Source organism: Pygoscelis adeliae, unplaced genomic scaffold (genome assembly GCF_000699105.1).
Source record: "Pygoscelis adeliae isolate BGI_AS28 unplaced genomic scaffold, ASM69910v1 Scaffold71, whole genome shotgun sequence".
In the NCBI taxonomy this organism is placed as follows: Eukaryota; Metazoa; Chordata; class Aves; order Sphenisciformes; family Spheniscidae; genus Pygoscelis; species Pygoscelis adeliae.
In genome coordinates, this window is record NW_008824356.1 from 1,433,567 (window position 1) to 1,453,652 (window position 20,086).

Sequence of the window (20,086 nt, forward strand, 5' to 3'; positions counted from 1 at the left end):
TTTCCCTACTGACATTTTTCAGTGCCTATTGCCCTTCACTTGTCTGCATTTTTCCTAGATTTTGCAGATTTCCCTTCTCCTCTTTAGCCCTTTCACTGATTTCTCTTTACAGCTGCTGTTGTTCTATAGATTGGTAACTGTCGTGCTGTTAGCAGCCAAGCAAACTCTTCACTTCCCTGCCTCCCGCAGTAGAAGATGCAAGAGTCCTTATACAGAATTTCCTCCACGCTTGTTGCATTTACTTGCCATAGCACCACATAGTTAAGCAAGCGTTCCCCTCCTAATGGAAATAAGAGTATGTAGTTGCATAGAAGTAGCAGGTTTTGAAGCATTATCAGAATTTGTAATGCGTTTTTCTTTCGGTGAAGCATATTAAAAGAAAACAATAGCATATTGGTCCCAAAGTGCTTTTGAACTTACTGTACCCTCTGTTCTTTGTCCTGTTCCTAGGGGCAAGTGTGGCAAACAGCAGATTTTATCCTTTTATCATCTGGTTCTCTGAGCCCCAGAATCAAACTGGTCACCACAGCTGCAATAAATAAAGTGTCTATTCAATAAGTTATGATGCCAAATATTATTCAACATTCTTCTGGCCAGGCACAGAGTCTGATGGAAAACAGCATGTCTCACTTATTGCCTTTTTCCCTGCAACTAAAATTGCTGAGTAATCGGTGGACGCCAGATATGGGAAATCAGAATGTGAATAATGCCAATTTGCTTGGGTTTGTTTACACTTACTATTTAAAACAAAAATACCTATAGCAATATGGCTTTCATTAATTATGAAGCACAGGCAATGTGTTAACAATATGAGCCTTGAAGCCTGTAAGAAATGTAATTTTATGGATGTACCTGTTCTGTCATAGTGGGTGATTTCTAATATCTTTTTCATTCATGTCCAGACATTTTTATGCAGCATTTGATTGGGTATACATCTCATGGAATATATAGCACATTCCCTGACAGAAACCTGAATAGTTCAGTTCTAGCATTTGGGAATACACTGTACTTTTCTCTGACTTAATGGTTCAGCCTTTTTTAGTGTCATGCAAAGAGAAAAACGATGGTGTGAATCATTTGGTTAAAATTGTTGCAGTCCAAAAGTATTTGTTTTAAATGCATTCTTTCTGAATTTTTTTTTAAAAAAGTTCTGTTGTGTTTTTTTTTCTCTTTGTTTTCTTTTTCTAGGCTGAGGTTCAGCTATGCTATCTGGAAGCACAAAGAGATGCTGTTGAACAGATGTCCTTAAAGCTGTACAGTGAGCAGTACAACAGTAGTAGCAAGCGAAAGGAAGAGTTTGCTGATATGTCAAAAGTTCACACAGTGGGAAGTAATGGGTAGGGAACTATTCTTTTTGTTGTTTTATTCTCACTGATCTCTATTTTTTTTACATGATATACTTTTTCTTACTTCTAGTTAACCAGGATTTTTCTGCCTAGGCCAAGAGGCAGGGGAAAACTCTCTATATATATTTATTTTTTTCATATATGAATGCAAAAAATAGTGGGTTCTGGATAATTTAACCAAATCATGGTTTGTTCATAGGACTACCTAACATTATCTAATAGCAATCCATTATTTTGACTTAAAAAAATGTAATGTGTCCATTTGCTTCAGGCTTTTCTCCTCCTATGGCTTCATATCTTTTGATTTCTTAGCATCTTCCAAGGAAGCATCTTTATAATGTATTAATATCTCTGCAAGACAATTCTCTATAATCATTATTCTGCTAGTGACTAGGAAATATGAATATGAAGCCATTCACTTATAGCTCACCAGTTCAAACATCCCAGTTTTGTACTTCTAGAAAGCTTTAATTTTAACTCTTTTCCCTTGACTTGCTCTTCTCAGTCTATTTTTTAATAAAAGTCAACACACATACACATTATATATGTAAGTGTATATATAAAAGCACTCTTTCTTAATAGTTTGAGCAAAGAATCTTGGACAAATTAATCACTGGACTATGCTAAAATGAAATCTTGCTGCCCCTCTTTTTTTTACAACCAAGAAAACTTGTAGTTTTGGTTCAAGACATTTTCTTGAAGGTCTTTTGTAAACCGTATCTTCCAACTGCTAGCTCCCCTAAATGAACATAAGAACATACCTGTGAGGTCATAATAGCGTGGGGCAAAAGCAGCCAAAGGAACAAACTAGTGCTCACTGTTTGGGTACACCCTCATCCTGATAGAAGTTTTCTTGTAAACGGTAAATACAGTAGAACTTTTGCCTGCAGTTTCCTATGCAAGGAAAGTCATTGACCAAGGTGTTCATGAGTTCTTATCTCCAGAACTTCCTTTTCCAATTTTTAACTCAATGTTGAGTTCTTGGAAATACAGTTTTATTAAATTACTGACTGTAAATATAAATGAGCCTTGTAAACATCCCCTCTTATTATACAGAAAGATGACTGTTTTAGAAAAGTTGATGTGGGCTAATTATGTAGGATTACTGAGATCTTGATTACATATGCAGAAATCTGTCAGATTCTCAAACACGACAGTGCAGCTAGTGCCAACCATAAAAATAATTTGTTCAGAATTGGTGTGTATATGTATATAAATGTGCACTGGGGGCTACATGTTCAAAAACAGCTTCTAATTTTGCAGCCACAGTTGAATATGAGCAAGACTTAAGGTTGGAATTTTGTGTGGGACGTAAGACTAAGACATCAACAGACATTTGATTTTACTGAGGATAGGGGATATAAAGCTTTAAGGCTCATGGAAAAATCCAATTTGTAACTCTACATACCATATGTGTAAAGCAAATAGGCTCTTAAATGCACTTGCTTGCACTCGTAATTACATGCTTATTACTGGGAATGGTAATCTTATTAGTGTTCCCTACCTTTTCTGCGCTGTGGCCACCTTTCTGAGCCCTTATGGCCATCCCAGCCCTTAGAGGCTCAACAGTGGCTTAACAGGCCAAAGGACCGGAGGGAGACAAATACAATACCATGTATTCAGCCATTATAGAAACTCTGGTGGGCTGAATTCAGATTAAAAACTTCCAGTTGAACCAGTCTGAGGTATTGTATTGAACACAATGGAAGTGCCTTTCAGCTATTTGAAAATACAGTTGATACAACATTTCCCTTCCGCATAAAAACTGTGGACAAAAGAACTGTGGACAGAAATTCCACAGTAGGATGACCTAGCTAGAGACTGAGATCTCTACAGAGAAGGGGCCATTTGCATAACTGGGAAAATTAGCGTATCTATCCATTAGTTGTTGTGGAAGTTTGACCTCGGAGAAAGGAGAGTGTCTACAGGGAGAACAAGAGTTACTGTAGATGGAGAATTGTTTATATAGCGGGGGAAAGATTTGGGAGGTGACTGTGTGTAGGAAATAGCTAAGCTGAGATAGGTAAGGTAGTATCTGCAGAATAGGGTGATGCTAGTGGGCGTGTAAAGAACAGGAGAAATCCTGCAGAACAGTGATCTTGTTACAACAGCAATAGAGAGGCTTTACACGTATCTGCATGGAAATGGCTAAAGTGACAACAAAGGGGAAGAGAATGAATATCCACTGCAGAAGAACACCAGGTAGCCAGGCAGCAAGAGGTAACCAAAAGTAGTTGAGAGCAGCTGCAAAATGTTATAGCAAATCTGGCTGGAAATATTGCATCCCCTCAAAACTGGAGAGGAGTTTATACAGGTGCTACTGGGAGATATGGATACGATATTTACAGCACCATTGCACAACATGAAGGTCAGATCCTGGGATCCTGTCATCACCTAGTATTGGACCTTCATGGATGAAGCTTTGAGATAACTGCATTAGAGGGTGCTTCAAGTATGCACAGAATATAAGGCAATTTTAAAGCTGTTAAGGTCAGAACTCTGATTTCTCCTATATCCTCCTAATAAAAACATGCATATGGAAAAGAATTCCAAAAAATGATGACCCAGAAACTTGGAAGAACTTTTTGTCTGGCTGAATATTTTTGGTAGGCATACCAGTGTGTTTACAATACTTCTAAATACCATGTGAGTTATGCCATCAAAGAAATAATACAAACTGGGAGTGTGTGTTAAACATGAGGAAAAAGGCTGATGGAAATAGCTTCACATTCCTTTTTATTTATTAATGCCACAGATGAACTGGTTTTCTCAAGAGAAAGGTGCTCATGAATTTTCATTCAAAATAATAAATTGATGTCCACATTTTAAGAAATATGTTTAGGGTTCAAGGGATTAGACATGCAACTCTGCATATCTGATTCCCTGTTTACCAAAATAAGATATACTTCTTAGTGTCACTTTAGTTATTATGTAGCTAATGGTTTTAGCTTATTAACCAACTAACCTATATTAAGGAAGCGGTAGTTACCTGCCCTTTAACTAATATTATAGCATTCTTGTTGGCAATGTTTGGGTACTTTTAATGGAGGAGTATTTTTTTTGCAATAAACAGATGACCTAATTTATTCTTTTTTAGCGATTGGTGGATTTGGATAATCAACTAAAATTAGATCTTTTCTATAGTTCCTGCATCTGTAACACACATCAGTATTTCAGAAGTTATGCTTTCCTTGATTCTGCCTGTGGCAATATGAAAAAAAGACCTGCTAAGCCCAGAAAAAATAGATTCTGAATAAAAAAGAAATATTCAATATACCACAGAAATACTGACAGGTATATTTTAATCTTAACCTGTCACTGATCCTACAATTGCTGGACTTTCTGAGTATCTTTTTAGCGGCTTAGTAACTTACATCCTCTTCCAAATAGTAATTTAATAGTAATCAGTAGATCCATCCATTTAGATGTGAGGCATTCATTTTAAAAACAAACCTTTTTTTTTTTAATAACAGAGTTATTTTAGAACTATTAAAAACATTGCGATCAAATTTAAAAAAAAAAAATTGATGATGCTTTGTAGGCTGACTTCACTATCTTCAGGCTCAGGCAAATAACTGCGATAGACAGTTTGTTTAAAATGCTCCCAGATGACTTTATTTTGCAGCAGAAAACCAAAAAAGAGAATAGGCACAGTATGTAAACTAGGGGGGGGGGGAAAAATCCCCATTACATCTTGCATCCCTTCCTGGGCTTTTTCCAGTGAATCCTGTTTCTCTCACTCTTCGTTTTGGGTTGAGTTCCTGTTTAGAACTTTAGCTAGAAATCAAAATGTTCAGCTGTTTCCTGGTGCTTATCTGGGTTTTATAAAGGTCAGGGAAAAGTGCTTTTGTGTGTCTTTAAAGGATCGATTCATTCTATTACACCAATAAATGGACCAATTTGGACTGTAACTAAGATGTGGTTCCATAGACGCAAAGCAGGGGTTTGGATCCAGCACACCTTCTGCCTATTATAGTAAAATCCCGGTCCACTTCCTGGTGCAGTTTCCAAAGGCATCCCATCCCATTCTGGCAGCAGCAGGTCATGAACATTGGATGTAGGCTTTGTTTCCCATCACTTCATATCTTAATTTAGATTTTTCACTGGTACAAACCATCCAAGTCCAACTGAATCTGTACCAATTTATATAAGATGAAATCTAGCCTCTTATATCATAAAACGTATGTTTTAATAACCGCCCATCTGTTTTATGACTTTGGATAATATTTGGATAAGATGGAAGAGAAAAAAAAGAGCAGTAGATACTGAAGATACAGAATGGTTATACTGCTTTCTGAGGAAGGGCTAAAGATTCAGTATCACTGCAAATATACCATTCAAAATGGAGTTTAGTTTTATTTTAGTTTCAAAATGATATCTGAGTCAAATACCTCCTGAAACAGGAGAAAAGCCCTGAACTCCAAATGAAACTATTATATTTCAACAATAGTAACTTGCCCTTTTATGCTTGCTCTTCTGTATAATAGCATCATTGCTTACCTTCTCAGGGCAGCAGGCAATTTTAAGTAAGTGCACCTCATAAATTATTGAGTAAAAGTATACTAAGTACAGTGGATTAAACTAGAGAGTTACTTCAGAAGCAGGAATCAACACTTGTGCATTATACAAGACTTCCTTTGTTGTCAACTCATTGAAAATAATACCACAGAAGGCAAATGCTTTCTTCTCTCTTGCTTGCTTTCTTACAGAAAGACGGTTCTGCTTGTCACAACTTTATCTATAAGCTTCCAAAATTACCGTGATATGGTACTCTAGTTAACAACAACTGAAACTGCAGTAGTATTAATAACATTAAAAACATGTTCAGTTTATTGTTTCTCTGTTGAAATAATGCTAATTTTTTAACAGGGTTGCTAAAAAAATTGTTAATAATTGAAGAAATTAGCTTTAGTGGAACATGCACTATTGTTTGATCAATATTGCGGTTTTTTGATACTACTGACAAGGCTTTTGTTAGCTCCAATTTTGCAAGTTTGAAGATCCCTTTTCAAGGGGTATCTTTTTGACGAATGTGCAGTTTTTCAGCATGTACCTTCTGTCTTGTATCACAGTGTTTTAGAAGAATCTATGCTTTACTTATTCACTAGGCTTTCAATAGAGAATCACATTAATCCTTTTAAGCTCCTTATTCTAATGATTTATTTTGTTGAAAACCGTAGTGATCCTCCTTTGAATTTTAATGATTGCTGGCTATTCAAGGATTCATTGTTTTGACTTCCTGTCCTTACCTTTGTTTCTTACATGTCTGTAGGGAACACCTGTCTAATACTGTATCTGGCCTTAGTTCTCACTGGCTTACCATATTCACTCAAGCCTATCTTAAGGTGTTAAGTTGAAATGCTAGCTACTCATCCATGAAAATAAATGTAGGATCTTTACAGAGATAGGCAGATAGACAGCAGAGGGATGGCTGAATGGATTGAGTCATTTTTCAATGAAAATAGTATTTTTATATTAATTATATCAATATGATTGTTGCAAAGTTTGCTCAATGTAAAGTCAGCACTTTAAAAACCATTAAACAACAACATCCAGGGGGGATTTCTATTTCAAATTTTTTGAAGCAAATGCAGTATGCCGACAGTTGTCAGGATTTGGCATCAGCCGCTGAATTTAGGTCATGGCACTGGCTTAAATTGGATTTCAGTTTTCATTTTCATCCACTCTGTATAAATACAGAATGTCTCTTTAGAAATATAACTAGGAACATCATGAGTTTTCAAGAATATATTATTCTAATACAAGATTTTAACAACTACACAGTATTTATGCATAATACATTTTGTTCCTTATCTACAGCCTTTTGGACTTTGATTCAGAATACCAGGAGCTCTGGGATTGGCTGATTGACATGGAATCCATCGTGATGGACAGCCATGACCTGATGATGTCAGAGGAGCAGCAGCAGCATCTTTACAAGGTTAGCGCTACCGTTACTGCCTTTACCTAGCTATAGAAGATCTGATTAGCTTGACAAGTCTTTCTCTCACAGGATATCGCTGCGTTCATTGTATGTATCATGGTGTCTATTAGAATTCCCTTCCCTGTCCCCAACCTCATTTCCATCCCCTGTGCGCTGACAGGCTGCACCGACATCATAATTGCAAGAAAGTTCCCTTTATCACATTCTATTTGGTGTAATTCTATAGAAGGACAAAGATTTGTCTTCAAGATGAATAGAAATAAATGAAACTGCATTAATAAATAGACTGAAACAAAATGAAGGAAAAAAAATGAAATGGTAGCATTTAACAAAATGTGTTTTGATTGGAGCTTTCAGCTGGATTTTTATCCACCTTTCAGACCTCTTCTGGGAAGAAAGAAATTTGCCTTGATTTTGGTTTGCTGCTGCCAGGGCACAGGACTCTTCCAATTTAATTTTTATTAGTTATACATAAAGCAGACATTGTCATGTTAAGTCATCACACTTGCTTGTGATTTCAGCAAAATTATTTTGAACTTGCATATTGATTATAGGATCTTCATCTAACATATACATATATAGATATATATACACACACATACGGTTTCTCTTATTTGTCATAGCAGCCTTAGCCCAGAAGCTTTATCACTTCTTTTAGATAGACAGTACTTTTAAGAAGTTCCCCAAAACATGTTATTTGATCCTAAAATTGATTCGGGCTTCACTGTGTATCTGAGAAGCTGTAGTCTTCTACAGGGTCTGAGGGGCGGTGGGGGAAAGAAAGGAGGGGCTTTTGACAGAAATATCAAGCTGCAGTAAATCTTCCTCATTTAGGCAATTTTTATTGGAGTAATTCTGACAGTTGTCATCCTTGAATTGCTTTGAGCATATGGCATATTTCAAAGAGCAGATTGTGAATCATAAAAAATAAAATTAATAACTAACCACAGAATCAGCAACAGTATAATGACAAGAAACAACTACCCTCTAGCTTTTTTTTATTTCTTATCGAATAAATGGTACATTCAAGGTCAAATAGAAGTTGTTTTCTTCCTTCTATGCATGATTTGGTAATTTCTTAAATATAATTTATTTTTTCTTGCTTTGGCATCCTAACAAAATTGCATTTTATTCTTCCTAATTTTAGTCCTTTTATTTAAAATACCCAGTGAGAAAGAGTTGTCCCATGAGTTAAAATATGTTTATAAATGGAAATATGGTTCGGGTCCAAACTATTTTAGGCTGCAAGTGAGTTTAATTCAGTGGCCTCCATTTCTTGCTTTGATAATAATTTCTTTTTTTTGCTAATGTCTTTTTCCTAACTTTTGAAATACTTTATCAGACTTAATCATACATTAACAGTCCTGGCCCTGGCTAGGCTCAGAAATAAACAATGTTAGAAATGGGTAAAAAGTTTATTGCGAATCTAAAATAAGGTGGTTTTGTAGTGCCTGTCCATATAAGACCAGCTTGTACCATGCCTAATCTAACCACTAGTTTTAGTCCTATACTAAAAAAATTAGTAAACATAAATTTTAAGGAAACAATCCATCCATCAATACGAAAAGGAACAAAGCTTAAGCAGACAGCCCGAGTATTTTAGGTGCTATTTAGGATACTTCCCTTTCCGATATCCAAATGTAACCATTAAGAGTAATTATAGATGGTAAGGCTGGTATAATAATGCATGGTGAGAAGAATAAAAGAGGGCAATAATTTAAGAATTAGTTTGCAGTACAGTATGGTAGCAAAATGAGGAATATGGTGTATTCAAAATAGGAAGTAACAGTCTCTTAATATTCCGAAATTCCGTATCATGGTAGGCATGACACTTCCGAAAACAGAAAGTTTGTGCCAGAGAGAGTAGCTGAGTCTGCAGTCTGTGCAGCACAGACAAACCAGCACTGCTTCCAAAGCACAGGCGGCTTATTCGCTCTGCAGTTTCCACAGGGAGGGCATCTGTTAATTAATAGAGCCCCCATCTCAAAAGTACCTATCTGGTCACTGCAAAACCACTCAAAGAAGGGTAGAAACAGACTGCCTGCCCTCCCGCGGTGAATATTCTCTTCATATACCTTTCTAGTGAAAGCAGCAAGCAAATTGTTAAGGATTGAAGGAAAGACTTAACTAGAAATGGGGAGTTTGGTTAAGAGATGACTAAGGAGTGTCCATAAAGCAGGAGGAGTATTTGCAGGTAATGTAAAAAGCTTGAGTGCATAGCATTAAGATCTATTAGCCTTTCAAAAAAAAAAAAACCAAACCAACCACCTCCCGAAGAAGTGTTGAAAGCCCCATCATTTCAGACGTTTAGAAGTAGACAAAAGAAAACATTAGCAAATGTAATTGAGGGAACAATTCTGCACTAGCAAAGGAGAGATCAGATAAGTCACTAGGTCTTTATCATCCTTAATTTCAGAGATTCACGTAACAATAAATCATGCCCTCAAAAACAGTATTAATAGTTTTATAAAACTAGTCGAGTAAACCTCTCTTCTAATCAATAGTGACACCCTTTTTATTCGGAGGCTCTTATACAGAGTTGTGGATGGTCTAGTGCTTGCAGCTAAGGGGCAGGAGCACTGCCTACACTTCACAATGAACACAGCCATTCTGGTCTGTAGGAAAGAAAACCGTAAAGAGAAATTCAGGCAGCTATTATTATCAGAATTCCTCAATGGTGTGGGGTGTTATGAAAACACAGATCTTGCTTCAGTCATTCTTTATCAGTTACAGCTTCAAATGTGAACCTGCTAATTGCACTCTCTGCATTTTGGTGGATTCTCCTAAACCCACAGATCCCTCTTCTCAGTTATTGAGCTGACAAGTAATTGCACCTCTGAGCCAGCTCAGCAAGCCGCCTTTGCCAGGGAACCTGCTGTGGTATCACTATTACCAACAGTAATCATTGCCCCTAAGGAGTCTATGAATGGGAAGGAGCAATGATAAAACAGGTAAATCGGAAGGGAAAAGCATACATTAAAGCAGCATAACGTAATATATAAGTGCTAAAATTGCATATGGGAAAATAAAATGTATTTTCTTGGTTAGACTATTTTCCCAGTACTCTATTTTCAGATTTAATATAGATTTAAGTTAACTCTCAGCTTAATTTTGTTTTGTAATATTCCAGGAGCTTCATAGTTTTTTATTAGGATCCTTATTATCTCTCTTTAACTAGGTTTTATTTTGCCCTTAATATAATAATAGGAGCAGCACAGCCATATTTTCTTTTAACTCTGAATATGTATGTATGACTTCTTCTAGGTTTCCTAGATTTTACTGCAAAGATTTACAAAAAGAGAAGACTATTCATCCTCACTATGGTCCCCCATAGCCCTAAATGATTTCAGCTTTACAGTCTTAAACTAGCTAACGATTTTGAAAATCAACTAGTGTTTGATGAAATGGCAGTCACGGAATGAATTGCTGACAGTTTATTTGTCCTCTAATGCTTTATCTATTAACTAAGAAAAAATTAAAAGGAGCATTTCCATGTTCTTTGTACTGCTGTAATAGCTCAGTTTAATGCCAAATGTATCGTGTTTATTTCATTTTAATCTACTGTATGTGAGCCTGATCTCATAAGCTCTAAGTACACAGAACTTGCATTGACTTCAGCTGTATTCATATGCCGTTACTGGAGGATCAAACCCAAAGAATTTAAACTCTGCTAATTAGCCCTTTAGTGGGAACTTGAGTAATTCTGTACCTTGAATGTTCAAAAATGAAGCAAATCAGTATTTACTGGAACTGTAGAGATTAGAAATGAGTATACTAGGCAGAAAAGTTAATGATAATTCTTTCCATTTTCCTCAGAAGATTAATTGCAAAACTTAATTGTGCTAGATTAAAACCCCATTTAAATAAGTACAGTATGATTGTTAAAATTGTTAGTATGTTCAGAATAAAATCAACTAAACATTTTTAAATCTCAAATAAAAGAAATTATATTTTTCTGTCTGATTACAAGTAATGTATGGTGTTTTTCATACGAAATGCATAAGCCGTAAGTCTTGCACTAGTAAGTCTTCAGCAACGATGGTCATGATAGATGGAAAAAGACCCTTATGTAGTAGCGCAAAGAATTTGAGAACATTTAGTTGACACGGTTTTTGAACAGGTTAACTGCTAAACTCTTTCATCAAAGGGAAGCGGTTCACTGTATTAAATAACATGAAAATGCACATCAAAAGCTAAGGATACCTTTCAAAAAAAGTTGAGGGGAAAAAAATCTCCCAGCAGTTTTTGTTTCCCTGCTGGAAGCTATCCCTCCTCGGAAGGTGCAGTTCATTTTCTCCTCTGGGTGTGCTGCTGCTCCATTGTGCCTTTCTCTCTGGCTCAGTGTGCTGTGGCCCTGAGTGGATCAAACAAACCGTGGTGAAAGTTTCCCTCATTTGCATCACTTCTAGACAGCCCTGTCGTACTCTTTGCTGACAGGAAATCACTGTCTTTGTCACCTTTTTTCAGTGATCTCCTTTTGGCAGAGATTGGCCATGTGACCAGGATTAATCACAACAACAGTTCTGGCTCAGAACTCAATGACATGTTTTCCTCAGCGCTTCAATAATGGTGTAGAGGAGTCAGTAGGAAATGACTACATTAATTTCAGAGTGAAAAGATAATTAACACTTAAGGACTAGTGCTATAACCTATGGAGCTATTATTCAAATTAAAACTAATTTATTGCAAACTTGTGGGAAAAAAAACCCTGTCCTTTAATGCAACTGTTAAAATAATCTTACAAGAGTACCCGAGTTTAAAAAGAAGCACAAACTATATTTAACGCGGTAATATAAATACATAAAAACTTAAACATTCGAAACTGGAGGCTGAAGTATGTAAAGTGCTTACTTAGATGATATGAATAGGATACTGGCAAACAAAAGCAGCAGTGTGCTCCTAGAATGCTGTGCTTCAAGGAGTTTCCTTGGCAACAGAAATGCAGTTCCAAAAGTAGACAGAACTTTCCTCAGAAAACATACTATTAATAACAACCTTCCGGAACAACTTGGAACAATTTGACTACTTGGCAGTAATAATGCCAAGTGTTCTGCAAATTAATCTAACACATAACAGTTATATGTTTCTCTTGCCCATAATTCTCCTGAACTGGAGGACTGAGTTCTCTGCTGTCAGAGGATACAAATGTGTAAAGCGGTTCCAAATGCTGCGCAAACAGAGAGAGGGCTCAAATAGCAGCAGCCTATAAGGATCAATTAATGTGCTTCGTATCATTTTAACTTGTAAAACAGATTAGTTTAATTGGATTACTTTGTTCCATTTAAAACGAGTCCTGCGTACCTACTGAAGCCACATCGTAGTTCAGTCTTTATTTCAAGCAGATTTTCCCTATAAAGAAAACTTATTAAAAGATTAACAGCCTGTAGAGTGATATATTTGGACAATATGCTTAGGGGATTGGTTATAAACTAGAAAATGTGAAGATTTTTGCTCCTACACTGCGTATTCTGCACGGTCCAGGATGCCTTCTGTCTGTCTGGTAATCTGTCAGTCCCTGCACGAAGCTGCTAAAACAGTCAGTGGGAGAAGATGATGATCATCACTTCAGAGGAAGTTCTCAGCACACTGCAGGATTAAGCCCCTTGTAGGTAGTAACTACAAATGTGCTATGCATGCAGTATTTTTAGATATGTCATCATTTCTGTATGAGCCAAGAGAATAAACTAATTTCAGATTTGCCTTGCCAATAGGAATCATTAGAGTTCCACTAAAGGCCATAAGTTTACCAAACAGGAAAGGTAGGCTGTGCTACTACCTCGACTTTTCCTGAATTCTTAGATCTAAAGGTTAAAAGTAATCAATATCTCATTGTGCAGCCTGATAATAAGTAATAACCATGATGTTAAAATCTAAATGATTGCAGATAGCACTTAGGTCTGTCGACCCATTTGGGAGGGCTTTTTAATTGCAATCAGAATAGTCATTATAGTTTGCTAATAAACTTTTAGGCTACCTTGCAAAAATCACCACCTTTTTGAAATATGACTTTAATTCTATTAGCAAATTATGTCCCAAAGTGAAAGCTTTTATTTTATCTGACAAAGCATATGTAACACTTGAAAAAAAAACAGAAAGATTATTCTGCTAAATAATATCAATGGATATATTCATTAGCAATAGTAAATTACAGCACTTACTTATGTCTACATACATGGATTGGTAAAGAATGACTTCCCACACTAGACAGGAAAATCAACTGTTTTGTATGAGAGGTCTTGAAAACGCCTGATACCCCAAGCAGCAGTAAAAATCTGACTGCTATTAGAACATCACCTAAATGAGTTCAGGACCTGACACAGCAAAGTTTCCTAGTCTCTTATGGCAGGGGGTGATGAAATTGGTTAACTTTTTCTACACAAGTATTTTCACTTCAGTTGTACTGGAGAACAGAGTGGAAACTCCTTTGTGACATGTACTGTAACAACCAGCTCATTTTTCAGTGATCCATATGTTTAACTTTGTAATATGATTAAATTCCTTGCTACTTCTGGCAAATTTTATATTTTAAAAAGCAGAAAAGAAAATTATTGTTGGCAAAAAGTCTTACTTAAAGCAGATAAATTTTAATGTCTTATATAATTACAACAGGAAAACACTGATTACCATGTCTACAGAATTACAAAGTAAGTCTAGAGAATGGATAAAGAAAAAATATGAAAAATATTTTTACATTTTCTTGGTTGCTTCCATAAGATATTTCAAACGTAAACATGCATTTTTAAAGGCAGTGTTGTAATTTCTACGGAGCAGACTCCCTGTATTTCCGCAAGAAGTGGCTTCATGCATTTCACAAGAGTAAGTGAGTTTCTCCCATTTCTTCCCAGCATGACATTGAAGATGAACTTCACATTGTAGCAAAGCAGTATTTACTGAGCTTGTAGCAAAAGCCAGCACAGCTTTTGGGAGATTAAAGCAGTGTGTCTAGAATGAAAGAGGCGTTCGACTTCAAACAAAAGTAAATGTGTACCACATAGCTGTCATCACCATTCCTTACTACAGCTGCAAAATGTGGACAGTTTACAGTCCTCACGTCAAGCATCTTAGTCAAATCCACATGCTCTGTCTTTGTGCCCTTGCTGGTATAAAATGGTAGGATAAGGTCCCAAGCAGTGAGACCTTAAAGCATTGTCAAATATTCAGCACTGAAGCAATGGTCTGGCGCACTCAGCTGTGGTGGTTTGAGTGCATACATCCAGCAGTAGATTACCCAAAGCCATTTTCCATTCATCAAGCATTTTTAGTTTTTAAAAAATGGAAATGGCACCTTAATTCACCCCAAAGGATGATGAAAATTGCAACTTTCATTGCTTTCGATATGCTAGGACTGCCTAGTGGCCAAACAAGGTAGAAAGGGCTCAAGATTCGTCTCAGATATACTAAATTTTTCACATTAAAGAACAAGTAAGAATAGCTGAAGTATAGCAGCACTCTGGCCTAATCGTTGGACCAAGAGTCCCTAAGAAAAGGTGTTATACTTGTGCTGTTATACGTGCAAACACCGGGGACAACAATACCGGTGCTGCAATGTTCCTCGATGCCCTGAACCGAGTAAAGAGGCCATATGAGGCTCCAAAACATGGGCATGTTCTGATTTACATTGTTCTTAGCACAACCTTTCAAAACTTTATCCATTCGCCTAAAGGAGTTTAGGTTATCTGTATTTTCTTGTTTCCTGACACACTGGATTACATGCAGACCACATGTAAGCAGTGCAGAGTCCTAGGAGCTGCCCACTCTGAGGCTAGTATGTAATGTATTACGGCAGATTTTATGAAAGTTCATATGAATCAGCTGACTAAAAGCATCTCATGAAGTGATTTGTGAATTTGCACTCACAATTCACTCATAAAGTCTCATATACAATGATGCCAAATAAGGGAGATCAGCCCTCTGAAGAAATTCAAAGAAGCCAGGACCGGTTTCTCTTTATCACACTGCATCTCAGAACCTTTAGTGAAATATTTCACAGCCTTTGTTCTGGGTTGTGAAACCATGTACTACCTTTAAGATCTTATACAATGACTATATAACATAAAAATGGCTCCATCAGGTCAGAGAACTGTGTATCCTTAGTACATGAGGTTGTCCAGTAATCCCGCGCCCACATAACCTTTCAGAAGCCGTAGCATCCTGCCTCAAGGACTCCCACAGGTTTAGCCCCACGCTGTGATGAACCAGCCTGTGCATTGTGTCTGTGCATGGGTCTGCTCTAAAGCTGCCTTCTCCTGCTCTCACCTGATGCCCCATAATACTTTTGTTGGAAGAAGCAGCAAATAATATATTGAAGTAAGATAAATTAAGAGGGTTAATAACACAATGACAACGTAATTTTTGAAGTTGTGTGTGGACTTTTTTTTTTTTTTTAACAGCTCGGTGGATTAGGCTTTCTTAGAGGGATGCAGATAAAAAGTCACTTGCAAAAAATATACGGGGCAATAGTATTACCCTATTCCTCAAATTAGTTGCCAATTTTTAATTCACTTTCCTATTTTTTCACCTCATACTCCGGGGGAAAATATATTTTTTTTCTAAACTCATAGGAAATATGTGCTTTATCCATGATGTTTTGCTTCATAAACATAATACAGGAAATACTATTTTTGTTCCCAATTACTTCTCATCAGTATACCTCATAAATAATTGATACTGTAATGTTTCTTTTTTAAAAAATAAACAAAATACAAATGACCACAGAAAACCTTTTTAGCAGGTTTTCTATATGAAACCCAAATTCACTAAATCTCAATAAACTTGCAGTGGCAATACAGTCAATGCATACATATCTAAATTATAAAAAATAAGTTGCAGTGAAGTATACCAGTTTATAATCTCCTGAATTTTTATTTGTATTTATATTTTGTTTGTACTTTTATTTTTATAAATATATTTATATAGTGAAAATATGTAAAATATTGATATAAACTATTGATATAAAATATTTATTTGTATATATTTGTAACCTTTTTACATACTTAAGGTTAGGTGATGTTTTTACGTTGTGTGTATACATTTTTAATACATCATACTAAAAATAGCTACAGCATTTTGTGCGAACTTCTCCTTCTAACAAGGTAAAATAAGCGATCACTATACTTTCATTCATAGTTGTTGCAGCTGCGGTTGCATCAGGTCCAATGGGGTCCAAGGGTAGGCTCCAGCCAGCTCCTGTGGCCAGTGAGAAATGCCTGTGGTTCTTGTTAACTTCTGTGGGTGCTGATATTTTAACATTGCAGAAAACATGGTTGCTATATAGAATTCATTGGTCATGAACTGTAAATGTTGAAGTTGTCTCTACGGAGAGATGCTTTTGGGGGAAGACAGCAGTTGTACCTTTCACATCCCATTGTTGCAGAATGACAGGTGCTGTTACTGATGTGCAGGACATACTCCAGCTCTGTCACAGAGCAGGCCAGCAACATGCTGTCCCAGGCTGCAGGGAAGGCTATGGAGAGGTTGTAGTTTCCCCAGTGATACACTGGGAGAAGGGATCATCTGTGAAGACTAATTTAGACTACTAAGGGAGCTAAGTAGACCAGCCTCTGTCGTGAGGAGGTTCCTCTAACGGGTGATTCAGAGCAGAAGCTTAAGTTAAGCACTCTGAAATAGTTTCAGAAGAAACCTTTTCTCTCTTATCTCTCTCTCCACTGATTGTATAAAGAGGTTATGAAGATCAGCCTCACTCGGCGTTACCTCTCACTGACTCTCGGTTGTCATGAAAAGAGGGGTTTTTAGTACCATTGTGTCATGTCTATGCAATATTCCAGTTTGAAAGCCTGCTGTGATGCATCCAGATTTTGACAGACATTACATTGGAGTTTGATCATCTCTGCTTTACCAATTGATTTTTCTTAGAAATGGGAGATGATAGATACAGAATTGCCGTTAGAGTTTTTCAGGTGGTAACTTTCTAAAGGTGAACATCAGCCTTTTTGAATGATGTATTGAGACTGACATACACGGTTTTTGCTGGCCTTCATCAAGGAGGACTATGTGTCTGCTATGCAGGTGGAAGAACAGTAATTCCCAAGATCTCTTAGTTTGTTATCAGGTGTGGAGAGATCAAATAAACACCATCAGAGGTGAGAAGTAGTTAGTCATGTGATCCCACTTGGTTGGCTCAAAAAGGTCATCTCTATTGTTTTGATTTTTCAGTAAGCATATGTAATTTATAGTCAGGGTTCATTTTTCTCCAGCAAGTCAATAGTCAAATGCCTCATAGTGTGAGTATGGAAGATTTTTGCCTTTTTGTTCCCAGGTCCCAGAAAAAAAAAAAGATAGAAAAGCTTCCTTTATGAAAATATTTAGTTTCCTTATTACTTCAGCTTGCGTCAAAGAAAAATTCTACTGTTAGAACTTCTAGCTGATTCAATCTTCAGTTACGGTTTTTAGGTGTCCCTATTTTGTTAACTATCTACTAGAATATGTAAGGTGTTTATGCCAGAGGCTGAAACATGTAATAGTTAAAATAAATAATTAAATAAATAATAAGAGAGAGAATAAAGCAGGTGATGAAAATCACCCCTCTTTTCTACCTTTGCCTCTGTGCTGAGCTAGGGACCTTTCTGTCCATTCCTTTTCCTAACAGTAATGGTTAAATTCTATGGCCATTGTGTTGTATGAGCCTTATAGTCTGTGCAGTTAGTTTCCTTGCTAAGTAGAGAGTAAAATTCACGAGATGCCTACTAAAAATTAGAATGGGTGTGAAGATACATACTTGATTCAGTTTTAATAAACATACGGGATGATTTTTTTGTAAATACGTCCAAACAGCAGGTCCTCATCAACTCATGAATGCACACGGTAGATTGGTAGCTAACTCACGGTGCCCAGAGGATTAGACACAAGGGAACAGGTTTCATTGCAGATGAAGACTATTGGTCTGGACTCCCTGGGCCTGCCGAAGTTCAAGAATCAATCAAGGGAGTGAATAAAGAGCCAGTTTAAGACTAGAAATATTAAATTCTTCCATCTTATTTCCCCAAAAGTAGCATATGAGATCTGCAACAACAGTCACATTAGAGAGGAAGGAAATACCTGTGGTTACCCGGGTACAGAACACCTAAAAATCATAGGACATAGACAGCCGTGACTCTGAGCACCAGGAAAACTGGAACTCCCGACAAAAAAGGCTTTGCTTTGAGGCAATAGAAACAATGTTTTAGTCTCTAAAAAGAATCGATCAGAATGATACAAATAATTCTAAGTAAATTTAAAGCTATAAAAGGTTTTCTTAACCAATACCAGAAACAAAAGGGGATATGGTATGGTGCCAGGAACTAGAGCACCCGTGTGTAACTGGAGACATAAAACATTTCTTAATTGTATTTCTTCCCCAGGATCACTTGTGCAATACACAGTTCCCATTCACAGGGAAGACATTAGAGTAAAGCCAATCTAATATATGCCTCCAAACAGTGGCCGAACTATCCAGAGAAGTGCCAAAACAGAAACAGCAGAACACACACATAGATGTAAGTCAAAAGAACCCATGAAGCAGGGCAGATGCAGACTGCCTGAAAATGTAGGCACTTTAGTGCAACATATGTAGTGCAACAGGCAACATGGAAAGTAGGAGGAAAAATGTTCTTGAGAAAAAGAGCCAGGCAGACAGACTGAATATTGCGGTTACCTTTGAAATTAAAATATATTGTCTGAAACCATTGAGAATTTAAGGTTTTAATGAAGAAGGAGGTATTTGTAATGTGACTTAAGCAGATCTAAAGATTCTCAATGTTCTGGCAATGCAGAAGGCTGCCAGGCATTCAATTGCTATATTTGCAACTATGCTATTAGATCAATGACTAATTTGATACCAGCTGGATTGTGGAGCCAGCTGCAGTGCAACACTGATAAGGAGCAAAATTAGACTGGAGAGATGTAACCAAGCACTGCAGATGTGCAATGAAATCATTATGAGACCAGTAGATAAATGCAGTCAGTCAACAAGGAACCCCTGAAATAAGAGATGTCATCACTTAAAGTTTACTATAGTTGTTTTACAAGAATTCTACACACCCAAACCAGGTCTGTACAAGCTCTGGTTTCAATTGGAAGGCAATATTCAAAGCAGTACCTGAAAGAAACAGGAAAGTTGCTGTGGTTGCTCCCTGGCATTCTAGCTGAATATAGCATATTTGAAGAAGATGAGCGCTTAGCTGTTAAATTGAAGTTAGCACAAAACCCCACAAATCACCCTAGAGTCCACCAAAACAGAATTCTGTTAGTCTAGTAAAACTGCTGAAAAAGGCAATGTCGCAAAGCAGAGACCATGCACCCACAGAAAGTAATGCAGAGTGGATAAGCGATCTACTAATGGTCAGAAAATCTTGGACTAAACAGACCCCAAAATCATTGAACAAAATGCTGAAAGCCTGGGACATGTTACAAATTTTTTTCAGGGCTACAGTGTTCACTGTGATGTCAAAACCACGTTTTGGCATATTAGTCTGAATGAACAACATTGCCACTGTTTTGCTGCATATTTTGTCAGGTATCTGTAGGCTTTTATGCTCATCAGTCTGAGCTTCTAGAGGTATTCCAGTGCAATATGGACTAGGCACCCTTCCCCTAGTGAGTAGCTGATGGCAATCTAAACACAGGAAACAGAAATGTCAAAGAAGAGGCAATGCATAAGCAACTCCTGAACGGAAACCTGGACAGGAATATTAATCTAAATGCAGAAAACTGGAAAGAATCTGAATCACCCGTGGGTGGCATCTGTTGATTTTTGAAGGACTTTGCTGCTGGCCATGAGAAACCAGAAGCCCCTCAGGAA

At 36.9% G+C, this 20,086-nt stretch overlaps 1 protein-coding gene across 1 annotated transcript in view; it reads left to right on the forward strand.

Annotated features, from left to right (window-relative positions):
- AKAP6 (A kinase (PRKA) anchor protein 6) overlaps nucleotides 1-20,086 on the forward strand; it is a 239,706-nt gene that overhangs the window by 147,614 nt on the left and 72,006 nt on the right. The window contains 2 exon segments of the mRNA XM_009319363.1: nucleotides 1,189-1,337; nucleotides 7,167-7,287. Of these exon segments, the coding sequence (XP_009317638.1) occupies nucleotides 1,189-1,337; nucleotides 7,167-7,287 (270 nt within the window).